General features: G+C 38.4%; 2 protein-coding genes across 2 annotated transcripts; one reads left to right on the top strand and one right to left on the bottom strand.

The window, feature by feature from the left end:
* Nucleotides 1–87: 87 nt before the first annotated feature.
* LOC103447756 (large ribosomal subunit protein uL23-like) lies at nucleotides 88–2,487 on the top strand. The gene is made up of 4 exons (XM_008386956.4): nucleotides 88–166; nucleotides 257–324; nucleotides 1,369–1,729; nucleotides 2,208–2,487. Exons 2-4 carry the CDS (start codon nucleotides 309–311, stop codon nucleotides 2,290–2,292), a joined length of 462 nt encoding a protein of 153 aa, XP_008385178.1. The 5' UTR covers nucleotides 88–166; nucleotides 257–308; the 3' UTR covers nucleotides 2,293–2,487.
* A 5,551-nt stretch (nucleotides 2,488–8,038) lies between these two features.
* Nucleotides 8,039–10,393, bottom strand: LOC103422836 (uncharacterized). Its single transcript, XM_029088436.2, has 2 exons — nucleotides 10,223–10,393; nucleotides 8,039–9,086 (listed from the first exon to the last, which is right to left on the bottom strand). Exons 1-2 carry the CDS (start codon nucleotides 10,259–10,261, stop codon nucleotides 8,166–8,168), a joined length of 960 nt encoding a protein of 319 aa, XP_028944269.1. The 5' UTR covers nucleotides 10,262–10,393; the 3' UTR covers nucleotides 8,039–8,165.
* Between the last annotated feature and the right edge of the window lie 4,280 nt (nucleotides 10,394–14,673).

Below are 14,673 nucleotides of genomic sequence, written 5' to 3'. Positions count from 1 at the left end.
CGGCCTGAGTTTTCAAGTCGGGTCCACATTCCCGCGAGAAAGCCCAATGCTCATGCGGGTAAATCAAATAACATACGTGGACATTTATGTAATTTCGAGTACTCCATATATAACCCCTGCTTCCTCCTCCACCGTAAACCCTACTGGTTCAGCTTCACGCCGGCAGGTCTCTGTCTCGCTCTCTGCAGACACACGCTTTTGAAAACTGAGAAAGTATTGAAATTTACGTGCTGTATCTATCTGTGTGTCCTTTTAGGGTTTCCAGGTGGTGATTTGGGAATATAACCAGAGCTTCTTCGTCGGCATCAATGGCTCCACGTAAAGGTACTGCCCCTTCATTCTCATTATCTTGTCGTGCTTCAATTTTTTTTCCTATGTTTCTGTTTGGTTGCTGAGAAAATGGTGCAAAGTCTAGTTATTGCATCAAAATCTCGATATATTTTATTTCTCTTGGCATGAGTCTTAGCATTAGTTAGTGAAAAATGAATTCAAATTAACCGAATTGTCGTCGGAGGTGGATCTCTTGGGTTCTTGTTGGTATGGAAACTAAGATTGTATGCCGCATTTTCTGATGAACCAAATGGGTTAGATTGCTCTATGTTTGTGCAAAACCCTAATTTCTTTTTTTTAACCTTTAATCATTGTGTGAGTTCTCATTGTTCTAAGAACAACTTTATACGTTCCTAAATTAATGGCTGCTGTGAAATTTGAGGAATCGGCTAAACAAAAGAAATCTTCACCGTCATATTCAGTTTACCGCTACATGTTTCCTTTTCCTATTTACATCGCAGTCATTAACTGCACATGAATGTATCAATGATTAGAGCTTATGAGTTGTGGAGTTTTTTTTTTTATAGTTAGGAATGAAACCTGTCACAGGGTCTCTGTTAGAATTCAATTGTTTAGCCAATCGAATGGAAAATTTGGAGTTTAGTTTTGTTAAGTTTCGTGTGCACGGTGCAGTCAGAATCTAGGGGTGTCAAGGGAATTGGAAGATAAAATTTATAAGCTAATAGTCAATTGGATTTGAACATCTTTGGTGTGGGTTTTAATTACGACTCGTCTGCTAGCATTCTAGTTATAGGTCAATGCCTGTTAACGTTAGCTTGTACTTGGCAAATTTTCATCGCTCCTTTCAGTAGATATTGACAAGATGTAATTGGCTCTGCAATGGCTTGGGTTTTGTTTAATCAGTAACCGTAGGTGATGCAAATTCATTTTCCACTCTTAATTCCCATACTCATTGCGTGTAGTACGTTCTTTCACATAAGTACCCGTACGACTTTCCCCTCTCCAATGAGCTACGAGAAGATTTATATGGATAAAATTTTAAGTAGGTTCTGTCTTACCGGTGCATATCTTTTGCAGCTGATGTTTCAAAAAAGGCTGACCCAAAGTCACAAGCCGTGAAGGCTGCAAGGGCTTTGAAATCTGGCCCTGCTGTTAAGAAAGTTAAGAAGATCAGAACCTCAGTTACATTTCACCGCCCTAGGACATTGAAAAAGGAGAGGAACCCTAAGTACCCTCGTATTAGTGCTACACCGAGGAACAAGCTTGATCATTATCAAATATTGAAATATCCTCTTACCACTGAGTCTGCAATGAAGAAGATTGAAGATAACAACACTTTGGTCTTTATTGTTGACATACGTGCTGACAAGAAGAAAATCAAGGATGCAGTCAAGAAGATGTACGACATTCAGACCAAGAAAGTGAATACCTTGATCAGGTTAGTACAATTTCGACATTAGAATACTGCCTAAAGAAGAACAACGGATGTCTCTTTTTCAAAATTTTGCAAAGTTGCCTTGATTATGTAAACAGACCTCCTTCAAGAATAATTGTGTATAAGCTCTTTTACTTCGGCCAAGATGTTAGTTTAATGCATTTTTTGCAAGTTTTAATATTTGATGCATGAGCTGTCCCGTGTGACTTTGTCCAAATTGCTTTATTTTTCGAAGGCTTATGAGGCATGAGATATGTAGCTCATGATTTGATCCGAGTACCTTGGTGTGGACACACTTCCTTAAATGTGTACAATTATGACAGGTTACTAGTGGTGGTGAACGGAGAAAAATAATGATCATTTTTTTTTTCAATGGGTATATAGTTTCAATTTTGTAATAATTATGGCATCGTAGTTCATTAAGATTACTGGCTTGTGATCCATACTTGTTTCTGATAATATTTTTTTTTTTTTGATCCAGGCCCGATGGTACCAAAAAGGCTTATGTTAGGCTAACCCCTGACTACGATGCTTTGGATGTGGCAAACAAAATCGGTATCATCTAAGTTAGCGGCAAAGCTTCGCTAAGAGGGGAGTTCTGTGAGTTTGCGGTGGCTCTGTTTTAGTTTTGAAGTTGTAACACCTTTTGATATCCGATTACTAGTCTTTTATCTTTTGTGGTTATAACTGCAGTTCTCACATTATTTCTGTTTTCATATGCGATGACATTTTTGCATATTAACGAATGGTTAATGACTAAATGTGTTATGAATCCAGCCGTTCATTGTAAGTCTGTTCATACAATGACGGTATGGCTGACGGTGTTGCATATTGAGAATCGCTACCGGCTGTGGTTGGAAGTCTTGCAATCGTTAAATTTCCGTCATGTTTGTAGGCAGACTAGGTAGGTACTGAGACAAAGGTGTCTGGGTTGTTGCTTCAAACACAAGTTTCATTTGCAAGATCCAATTGAAGAAAGCTTCAAGTTAACTATATTAATCGGATATTAATGTGGATTCCTGTTTGAATGAGTGAATCTCTTCGAAGTCTGATAGCATAACATGTACGACAGTGTCGAAAATATATTGAGCATATCTTGAGTATCTATGCAAGTCATTGTTTCTCTAATCCTTTTGAATTGGGAAAAAAAATCAATGAGCATATCTTGCTTCACGTCATGGTGGACGATCGCAGCATTTCGAAATGCGACGCCCCTTCTTCGGTTTCATCTCGGCTCAATGTTTCTTCCGGAGTTTGCGTGGGAACAGGAGAATCATGCATAGGATCATAGACCTGTGATCTGCATATGGGACAGTTTGAGTGAGACGCAAACCAAATGTCTATGCAAGCAATGTGGAATTCATGGGAGCATTTCGGTAGTTCTTTTATCCATTCCCCGTCTTCGAACTCCCCTAAGCAGATTGCGCAGTCTGTGTAGCTCTGGCCAGGCCTCCGTTCGGCATCCTCAACTTCATCTTTCTTCTTGAACTGAGTCACGGGAAGAGACCGAGCGACCGAGAAGTCCAGTCCGTTGCTCTGAGACTCGAGCCAGGCATCGTCTAGGTTGAACTCGTTCGGTACAGGCCTTAGGTTCGGGTTTCTCGAGAAGCCTGTGCTCTGAAGTCGTCTACAAAGGCGTTGGAGTATCTTGTAGTAAGCGAAGAGGAGGGTGAAGCTGGAAATAGTAGCAACAGAAGCTACGATCCATGAAGACATACTAATCTAACTAAAAGTTATGTAATTAGAGACTAATTACCAAAATGTTTTTCCAAAAGGGCTTTGTATTAGGCTGCCTTGCTGATTAAATAGGGATGATTAGCAAACAAAAACTGTTTAATTAATGATATTAAAACGATTAAATCAATGAAAACAAACATATGAGGACATATTTGAAGGCTGACGTGAGGATATCAAGGATTTCAAAATTGTAAGAGCTGCTTAATATGTTTGTTTTGTTGTAGATAATATCAAAGTGGGATTCTGGTTTTGTTTTGGGTTCTGGTTTTGTTAAATGACCCGGAACCTTGGAGGGAAGTTTCACACGAGAACTAAGAGTACAGATTTGTACCTTTCGCTAGTTGCAATGGTCAGTTTTATTTTCTACTCTGTTGATGCACAAAACCGGATGGTCTTGGTACAACGTAAATCCGACCGTGAATCTGCATTTAATGTAAATGACACAAGAGTTATCGTGGTTCACCCCAAGGTTTGGGCTACGTCCACACTGATTGTATTGTATTTCTCTGAGAAGTGAGGGAGAGAGAGAGCTCTAAGAGTGAGAGCGTTGAGAGAAGCTTCAGAAATGGCCTCTGAGGGTGAGAATGAGCCTCTCCCCAATTGTGAGGGTGAGGGGTCCTTTTATAGAATAAGGACTCCTCACTTATTACATATTTGCCCCTTCCTCTATCCCATAATTACATTTAAGTCCCCTGAGTATTTGTACGAGATCTAAATACGAGGCCCTAAATATGGTATAAACAGTAGTCCCCCAAGTCTTCAGTCAAGAGAGTCTTTTGGCTGGAGACTTGAAATTCAGTCCATGTGTGGGCCGAAGTAACTAGATGTCGTCTAGAACTAATGCTTGATATGAGGCGGTGCCCAATCTGAAATGATGCTCAACTAGAAGTAGCACATGTTGCGAGGCCGCTTTGCTTGTAGCTTGTGTTGCCTTGGTTGGCTCGGCTTGCGGCGTTTGAAGGTGAGGGAGTCCCCTTTATAGAATAAGGGCTCGCTCCTCAATACATGAATGATGGGCTAGAGTTGATGCTCTCTAATGATGGTGAGGGAGTCCCTTTTATAGAATAAGGGCTCGCTCCTTAATACATAAATAATGGGTTAGAGTCCCCCAAGTATTTTTCATGAGGCCCAGTTGAGGCCCAATATATGGTACATAATGTAGTCCCCCAAGTCTTCGGTCAATAGAGTCTGTTGGCTGGAGACTTCAAATTGAATCCATGTATGGGCCGAAGTGGCGGTTGTTAGGAGGCGATATTTGTATACCTTGCATTGAAGCTTTGTAGGTGAAGCTTTGTAGGTGAAGCTTTGCAAGTGAAGCTTTGAAGCTAGAGCTCTGTAAATGAAGCTTTTAAAGCTAGAGCTTTTGTAAATGAAGCTTTTGAAGCTAGAGCTCTGTAAATGAAGTCTTTGAAGCTAGAGCTCTGTAAATGAAGTCTTTGAAGCTAGAGCTTTTGTAAATGAAGCTTTTGAAGCTAGAGCTCTGTAAATGAAGCTTTTAAAGCTAGAGCTTTTGTAAATGAAGCTTTTGAAGCTAGAGCTCTGTAAATGAAGTCTTTGAAGCTAGAGCTCTTGTAAATGAAGCTTTTGAAGCTAGAGCTCTGTAAATGAAGTCTTTGAAGCTAGAGCTCTTGTAAATGAAGCTTTTGAAGCTAGAGCTCTGTAAATGAAGCTTTTGAAGCTAGAGCTCTGTAAATGAAGTCTTTGAAGCTAGAGCTCTGTAAATGAAGTCTTTGAAGCTGATTTGACATGAGTGATGCTCATGCATGTTTATGTTGATTGACATGAGTGATGCTCATGGATGTTGACATGAGTGATGCTTATGGATGTTTATGTTGATTGACATGAGTGATGCTCATGGATGTTGACATGAGTAATGCTCATGAATGTTGACATGAGTGATGCTCATGAATGTTTATGTATGATTGGATGAGTGATGTTCATGAATGTTTTATGTATGATTGACATGAGTAATGCTCATGTATGACTTGAAGTACTGGGCGTACTTTTGATCACCTGATTGGTGGTAATAGCGGCAGGTTGTCGAATAATTGTGGAGTACTGGGCGTACTTTTGATGACCTGGTTGGTGCTATTTCAGGCCTATGGGCCTTTGCCCTCCACGCAACATTCCAGTCCAACCCATTTATTTTGGGCTTGTCGTTGTTCTTTTTTTTTTTTTTTTTTTTTTTTTTTACCCTCTGATGGGGTTCATACATATTACCCTCGGATGGGGTTTCTACAGATGTCTCCAAAAAATAATAAATTACATCATTCAAAAATACTGTTGTAGAAGGTAAGTATGGTAAATGGTTGGATAATAGGATGGTATCTGCACAATTGAAGGTTGGGTAGTGGAATGGCAGATGGCTGCGAAGCTTTTGCTTTTACTTTTTCTTTTCCTTTATGCTTTTCCTTTCTGCATGGTCCACGAGTCCCTCACAATTATCTCTGGTCTTCCGCAATTATACCTGTCCACCCATGTTCTTTGGCCTTTGGAAACCATCTGACTTTAAGTTTTTAATTGCCATTGCTTTTTTTTTTTTGCTTTTCTCTAGAATGACAGTTGCTTGGACAGACACCACCCATTTGCTTTTCTTTATCTCTCCACTCCTTCTCTGTCCTTGATCCGTAAGGCCAAGTGCTGTGTAATGCTGGCTCCTGCGCTGTCTCCACTCCTTTGTTCTTGACAACAACTTTAGTCCCGTCACTGAGAATGAGCTTTCTTGCAGATGTTTCTAGAATCTCTCTACCATGCGGTTTCTCTCTCGTTTTGTGTCGCACGCCTACTGGATTGTATTCCTGCACCGTGCGACAATCTATTGTCAAACTACCGCATGCATCGAAACTGATCTATCAACCCCTCATCGACCGAAGCTGTCTTGGAGATCGAACCCGCCGCTGCAGCTTGAAGATTTAACCCATTGCTTCCCTTTACAACCACCATCGAAACTCGCGAGATCTGCTTTTCTTAGATCGCAGAAATACCAGAAATTGTTGTTTGAAGCCGAGCCGCCTGTTATTGCCTGAAATTGGATCTGCAAGAACCCAGACGGAGGACTGTTGTTGCCTCGGCCACCGCTCCCTGTAGGAGCGCTGCCAGATGGAGTCGAAATATGCGACATTTTTGAGATAGTTGCAGGTCTAGACGAAGTTAGAGAGGTCCTGAAGGCTGAGGTAGCTGGCGCACTGAACCAGCAACTTCTCGTTTAGATCGACGATGGTTGTCGCCGGCGGAGACGGGCAAGTTTTCGCGTTTCGAAAGCAGGAGCTTCAATGGCAGAACATCACAACTGTATCGTAAATCCAGAAGGGCTAAGAACCTCTGTAAATGACGGTGAAGATGGTAGCTAATTGTCGCACATCACCCCTCAGCATAAAAATCACCGCGCCTACACCATCGACTGTCAGTATGAAGTTTGTCAAAACCATACTTCTTTCTGCCTCTTGCAAAACCGAAGAGAAGTTCGGGCGGTGAAATGGGAAACTTGGGGCTGCTTCTGGGCGGGTGGCTTCGTTGGAAACAGAGACGGCGGTGCTAAAATGTGGTGGCGGCGAAGTGTAGAGGGATTTTGAGAGAGAGAGAGAGATCTAGAGTCTGTGTTTGTTCTGCTTACCCATTTCCGGGCTTCTAGAAAGAGAGATGGGACTAGGATTTTGGTTTGGTGTTTATGCATATTCACGGGGGAGGGAAAAAAATGAAAGAGAACCGACACAACTTTTCGTATCGATTCCCACAGACGGCGCCAAATGTTGATGCACAAAACTGGATGTCTTGGAACAACGTAAATCCGACCGTGAATCTGCATAAAATGTAAATGACACAAGAGTTATCGTGGTTCACCCCAATGTTTGGGCTACGTCCACACTGATTGTATTATATTTCTCTGAGAAGTGAGGGGGAGAGAGAGCTCTAGAAGTGAGAGCGTTGAAAGGGGTGAGAAGGCTCCAGAAATGGCCTCTGAGAGTGAGAGTGAGGCCTCCCCTAATTGTTAGGATGAGGAGTCCTTTTATAGAATAAGGACTCCTCACTTATTACATATTTGCCCCTTCCTTTATCCCATAATTACATTTAAGTCCTCTGAGTATTTGTACGAGATCTAAATACGAGGCCCTAAATATGGTATAAACATACTCCATTCCTCCAAATTGCAGGAGGATTTGGTTTCCACCATTAGTTGGTGACGAGCATTACGAGAAAAACTTGTGTAGGGCCGTCTGTAGAGCAACTCTCACAAAAGCATGAGATTCTGAATGTTTAGCCCTACCCAAGCTTCCACTAATCTCATGCAGTGTAAGAGCAAACATCTAAATTTAAAGATGCAAACAATCTAAATCGAGTGGCTCCCAATAAAGAAAGATGGTAATTACTATATGCTACATAAAGCTTGACGTGATTATACCGTTAAGGGACAAATGAAACACCGTCGCATAAGTTGGGATCCAAAATTTTAGTATTTGATTTGGTGCATGTAGTGTTGGACCAATACGGTCTTTGCTTATTATTTTTCCCTATGCAAATGAACTGGCAAACAGAAGCATCTTGATGTACATAAAGAGAAGCCAAAAAGGGTAAAACTGAAGTTAAATGGCCATGTCATTTAAAGTTGAACCCAAAAACAAAAGTATCTCATTTCTACACCTTCAAACCTCCCAAACTTCAATTTTTTACACTAAAAATTAAGAAGCAAAAGTTCACCATACTATCATTGAAGCCTCTGCCGCTTGCCAATCGAAAATTGGTGGTCAATGCCGGAATTTGAAGCCAACATCCTTGCATTGTTCAGGCGTGAGATGGAAGCACCACCATTGTTGAAGTTCAACATGGAAGCCGAACATGTCTGCGAAAAGCCGCGAGACATCTCAGGATATGATGCCGAGTTGATTGGCTTATGGACAACATAACTAGTATTTCCCACTGGTTTCTGGTTAAAGCTTGCAGCAGCTTCACAGCCTTTGATTGAAAAAGGTGGGATTTTGAAGGGCTGCAAAGGCGGGGGGTTTCGCCAACGAGGCATTGGCCCAGCAACAAGAAGAGTCTCGAGCAGTGGACCGGCTTCCATCACAGTCTGCAAGAGCTTTCCCTGTTTAGGCAAAATCTTTCCTTTCACAAAGTTGTCAATCACTTCAGAAGCCGGGTCGGGTTTGATCATCCCTGAGACTACACCAGCAGATGCAGTACCATTATATTCTTGCACCCGAGGCTGCTGCTTCACAAAAGGAATGCAGCCGGATTCAGCCATGTTTATGTTCGAAAACTCGGGTGAAGAAACGGCATCGAATAAGGAGTCCACAGAGGAAGAGACGTGCGATTTTTGGGGATTGTAGGTTTCAGAGAGGCTGTTGGATTCAGTTATGCTTGAGTTTGCCTTGGTGGGAAGCAAAAGTGTACTTTCATGAGGAAACATGTTGAGGGGGAGTTCCATTGGACCTGAAGGCATGATCTTGTTTACCAGCTTTCGTAGCTGATCTACAGCATCATCTCTTTCTTTGGATGCAACGTTTAGAAGATTGACTAGTTTCTTCACATTCTCCTCGCTTTTTCGGATTTCATCCGTTGCGCGTGTTTTTACTGATTCTAGCTCAAGGGTTGTGTACAGAAGCTTCTCCTTCAACTCATCAGCGCTCTGTCAATTCAAAACAGGATTCAAGAAATGAGTTTCAATTCCATCAAAATAATAAAATTGAACCTAGAAAAAAAACATAACAATTCTAAACATAGTAGAATCCGAAAGAATACATAAACTCATATCATAACACGTGAATTAGTAACATCTGACTGTGCGACTATCACACTCTAAAACATTTTCGAGACCAAACAAACCAAAACAAACATCAAGGGTCACAGTTTCAAACTCAAGCATGAACACCAAACCCACCAATTCTCAACAGGTAACGAAAGGAGGATCAAAAGATTCAAAACAAAATCATGGTGGAAAACGGAAAGCAACTATTTCAAAGGTTAGGAGACAGTGAAATCCCAAAAAGAGCCCATGAAAATCCCACGTCCTGGTCAACAAATCCTGCTTATCTTTTTGAAGAAAAGAGAAAAGGGGGTGTGAAAAAAAAAGGGTTAATATATAAAGAAACTCCATTAAAATCTACCCCTGTAACCGAAATCAGAGAACTGGGTCCATCAATACTACAAACACATTGGTTCTCAAATTCTGCATATTGTGTTCATAACATATATTAATAGAAGAGGTACACATTTACCATAGTTTGTATAAAGAAAAATTAAAGCCAATTAATTGACATATGAACTTATTGAACACGACGCAAGTTAGGTCAGTTGGACAGGACAACGTGGCCGCCTTTTGTTTGAATTCTGTGCATGAAGATTAGAATATTTCCTAATAGAAACGTCGTGTTGTGGAGAAAAACAAAGAAACAAAATTTGCATTCACAAGAACGATGACTTCTAATGAGACTGCGGGACTTGCATGCCAAGTACAGACTAATGTTTCATAGAGACCAAAAATTCGGAAAAACTGAAGACTTTAATGGTTGAAGTCCTCTCAGATATGGAAGATCCATCACTAACAATTAAATTCACATAAAAGAACCGAAATACGAATCGAAAGAGGCAATGAAGGGAAGCATTTGCAATTGAATGTGAGAATAATACAGCAGGAAGTAGAAAAACCACCATAAAACACACACAATTGAAGCAGAAAAAGCAGCAAACTTTGATGAAACTGCAGCAGCAAAAAAAGAACCCAACAAAAAATGGCACTCAGAAGAAGAATGAGGAGGGACCCACCTCAGGGCAAGTAGTCCACAGAGAATCCAGTTCCTCCATTGGAGGAGTTTCAACCTCTCTGGTGAGAAAAATGGAAGAAGGGAGGAGGAAGGGAAGAGGAAAATCAGAGAATTAGGAGTTAAAGCAGGGTGGAATGTGACATTTATAGAAGGAAAATGAGGCAAATAAGACAACAGAGAGAGATGGCTTTTTCATAAGGATCCATAAAAGCCCCAGTCCAAATCAAAGAAAATTAAGAAATTAATTAATTCAATTAATTTTTTTTTAGAGGTTCCTGTGTCTTACCCAAAACAAAATATTTTATATTCTACATTTTATAAGAAAATTCTGAACGGTTTATTTTAATGATTTTTCACTCTCGTTTTCTCTTTTTTGTATTCTTTTTTAATTATTTTTTAATACGTTAAATTTACCTGGATTACCCAATCGCGAGAATAAATGTACATATAGGCTAAATTCGAGTTCAAAACTCTCAATTGTAACAAAAAAGAAAACTCCAGTTAATCCTTTTAAAAATCATTTAATTTATTTCCCTCTTTTTTCTAAAAATAAAAAATAAATGAAATAAAATTTCCCACTCAATTCTCAAATGATTACGGAAGCTTTGCTATTTTTTTGAGTGGAGGATTTTACGCGGTTTTACTTTGTTTGTATATGGTAACTTCCCATAAATACCCCTCTTTAAAATGAAATATTTCCTCCCCCGTCCCACCTTGTCTTGATGAGACGTGTTTTTGTATAGCGGCGGAGCACGATGAGAGTAATGCGCCTCCATTATTGGTTGTTTTTTTTTTTTTTTTCTTATTAAACAATATATTTTGTTATATTTTATGTTATATTAGTCACCGACAAAATTTGAATTCACGTCATCATACAAGAGCTCAAATTATTTTCATTATTGTGGTAAAAAGCCACATGCTGCCTCCATTATTGGTTGATAATGGCAAGATTTATTTATTTTTTGACTTATTTTTAGTTATGTCTCATGAACTTAATTTTAGTATCACTTTGCTCTCTGTAACTCAAAAACCGTCACTTTATACTCTCAAAATCAAAGTTCGCTATACTTTGCCACCTGAAACTCGAATTTGATTCCATCTTGCCACCTGAAACTTGAAAGTCGTCTCTATAAAACTCAAAATTCGCTCCACATTGTCCTTAGATTTGTTATTTTCTTATGTGAGTTTGATTTGGGTGCTCTAAGCTAATCAATTTCTTTTTATTTTTTATTTTTTTTCATCTCTTCAATTTTTCTTCAACTTAATATTCTTTTATTGTTGAATGTTAATGCATAATGAAGATTTATAATTAAATTTAGTATACACGTAATATAGGCTTATTGGGTGTTCGATCTCACGTATGCTTCCGGAGATGACCCATAAGTTTCAAAGATGAGAGAGAGAGTTCAAAAGTCAAAATGAAACAAATTTTGAGTTTTACAAATAAAGTGATGATTTTTGGGTTACAATGGATAAAGTAAGATTAAAATAACGTTCTACGAAGCGTAGCTAAAAATAAGCCATATTTTTTGTCAAAGGCAAAATTTATTTTAGGACAGGATTGCTTGGCCAATCAACGGTGAGATGTTTGCGTCGTTTCTCATTGGTATCAGTTTTTCAAATTATTTCCATCTTTTAGAAAGCTTGATCGAAATATTTATTTTGCTACATTCCAAAAAGGAAATCAACAAAAAGTTACCCCCTAATTAAAAGAAGGGGATCCCCCGATTTTAATGTGAAAATTTAATCCCTAATTCAAAAGTTATTTAATTTTGATCATTTCGAATGAAGAGAGCTAAAAAGCAAAAATATGGTCTAATTTGGACAAAACTCATATCAATGGAGCCCACTAGATCAAAACATGGCCAAAATGCCATCAGATTGGAAAAAAATTTAATTGTGACGGAAACATAAGTTGTACACCACGTGTTTTAATAAAAGTGATGGGAAATTTTATTTTTTAAGTTATTAACTTTTTAACACACATATCTCACTATTTGTATAGTGAAACGTGGTGTACCACTGCGTGTACTGATCACACTGAAAAATCTCTCATCAGATTGGCCAAGCTTGGCCTGATACCTAGCCCGTTTGTTGGGCCTAGTAACAGCAGCTGCAGTCTGTTTACAAATTCAACAGTCAGGTTTGAAAGAATCCAACGACCATATTTGAATCTCCAACAGTTACCTGTATACTATTTTCTTTTGTTTAATTCAAAAAGTTCCAACTTTTTCATATGAATACCCATCTCATTTCTACACCATTTCTCACACCCTCTTAATCCTCAAAAATTATATCTAAAATATTATTGAGAATACATAAAGATAAGAAATTTGGAAACTTACTCATTTAGCGATACATGGCATTAAAAACTCATGTCTAGATAAATTTATTTTAATATGGTATAAGTAGTAGTTTAATTAAATTAACCAATAAATTTAAATAATAAACTTATAGCTAATAAATTATTAAAGATGAGTATATTTAGCTCATTCGGATGAAGATAGTATATGTATATGACATGATACTGTTTATTAAAGAATAATTTCTTGCAGTTCTATACTTCTAAAAAGGGCTATGTTTAGCCCTTTAGATAGAGATGGCCTTATGGGACTCTCGTTTAAAGGCTAATCGTACTTTTACATGCTTCAAATAAAATTATTTTATTTTGCCAAAATTATTTTATTTTGCCAAATCACATCATTATATATAGGTTATTATTGCTCCCATTTTATGAGCTAACAAGGGTGATATGTGTGTTTATTTTAACTATGATTTTATTTGGTACGAACTTTGTGGGATTATGAGTTTAATTAAGTGAATCCTTCAAGTTTAGTAGGTGATATTATGAGGTTTAATTAAGTGAATTCTTCATAATATCACCTTCAAGATTAGTAGGTGATATTATGTGTGTTTATCTAAGTGGATATTAGAGGGTGAGATTATCAATTTAAGTGGATCCCGTCAAGATTGAGGGTTAAAAAATGTGTTCGTATCCATAACACATGAAACATGAAAAATTAAGATTTTGAAAAATAAAATATTATACGAAACCAATATTAGTTTGTAGTTTGTAATTGCAATTTGTTTTCCTTATATATATCTTTATGTACTTGTTAGTGCAATATAAATGCCACCATGACACAATCTTGCAGTATAACGTACGCAACTATCTTTGTTAATTTTTGTTCATTAATCTTCTTCAATTCATTTGATCTAACGACCAAAAATTGAGACAGATGTAAGAGAAGTAAAAAATAGGTGTGTGGATAGAACCACCCTATTTTTAATGCTATTATATGAAAATTTTAGGGTGGTTCTATCCTCACACCCCTTTTTACCTCTCACACACCTTTTTCAATTTCCTGTCATTAGGACCAATGAATTGAATAAGATTAATGAACATAAATTAACAATGGATATGTCAGAGATAAAAATAAGCGTGTGGATAGCACCACCCAAATTTTATTTACAAAAAATAGTCTAAAATTCAAGGGCAATTGTGTTTTTGTTTATAAAAAAAATACAAAAAAAAGGGTTAAGTTTGAAGCCTTAGAGCAATTCCACCGGAGTGGACTTTGCCCAGGACCCAGCATAAAAACAAGGCCAGCGCCCTGTCAACCAAGTCCACCCCCTCAATTTGACTGGTACCCAGCTCGAGCTGGGCTCTGGACCAGCCCAAAAGAGACTGAGCAAGAAGCTGGGTTGTTTGCCTGGCGCGTGCGCTTCACGGAGGCATGGCGCGAGTGCCCGACAGGATTTCAGAGCGCGGGCCCGCGTGCAGGCGCACTCAGTTCCCCCTCCCCCAAGTTGGCGACGTGGCTCCCTTTGTGCCGTTGGATTTCCAACGGCTAGTTTTCTAGACCATTGGATTTCCAACGGTAAAAAAAATTTAAATTTTACTTTTAAAATAGACCGTCGGATCAAAGATCAACGGTCCACATTTTTTTCACAAAAAAGTTATAAAAAAAAAAAAAAAGGCCCAACGGTCAGAAATATGACCGTTGGCCACGTGGCAACTCCCTGTCTCTTGGATTTGAATATTTTTCAAATCCAACGGTCCAGATTAATTAACTATATTAAAATTCATTAAAAATTATTAAAAAATACAGAAAAATTATTAAAAAATACAGAAAATTTTAAAAAAATTACAGAAAATTTTGAAAAATGTTAAATTTTTTCCTATAAATACCTAACCCTCATCTTCCACCTTTACACCACATTTCAATATTTTCTACACTTTCTATACTATCTACATTTCAATATTTTCTACACTTTAAGATAAAAAAATGTCTTCGTGGAAGCTCATTGAAGATATTACGTTGTGTGAATGTTGGGTTCACACTACTCATGACCCAATTACGGGTAATGAGATGGATAAGCGAGAAATGTGGAGTAAAATTACGAAAGCGTTTTGCGATGTACATGGAGAAAACGCCAGAACTAGTCAAG

This window comes from Malus domestica, chromosome 11 (genome assembly GCF_042453785.1).
Source record: "Malus domestica chromosome 11, GDT2T_hap1".
In the NCBI taxonomy this organism is placed as follows: Eukaryota; Viridiplantae; Streptophyta; class Magnoliopsida; order Rosales; family Rosaceae; genus Malus; species Malus domestica.
Note: the sequence above shows the minus strand (reverse complement) of the source record. Positions and strands in the feature narration are given on the sequence as shown.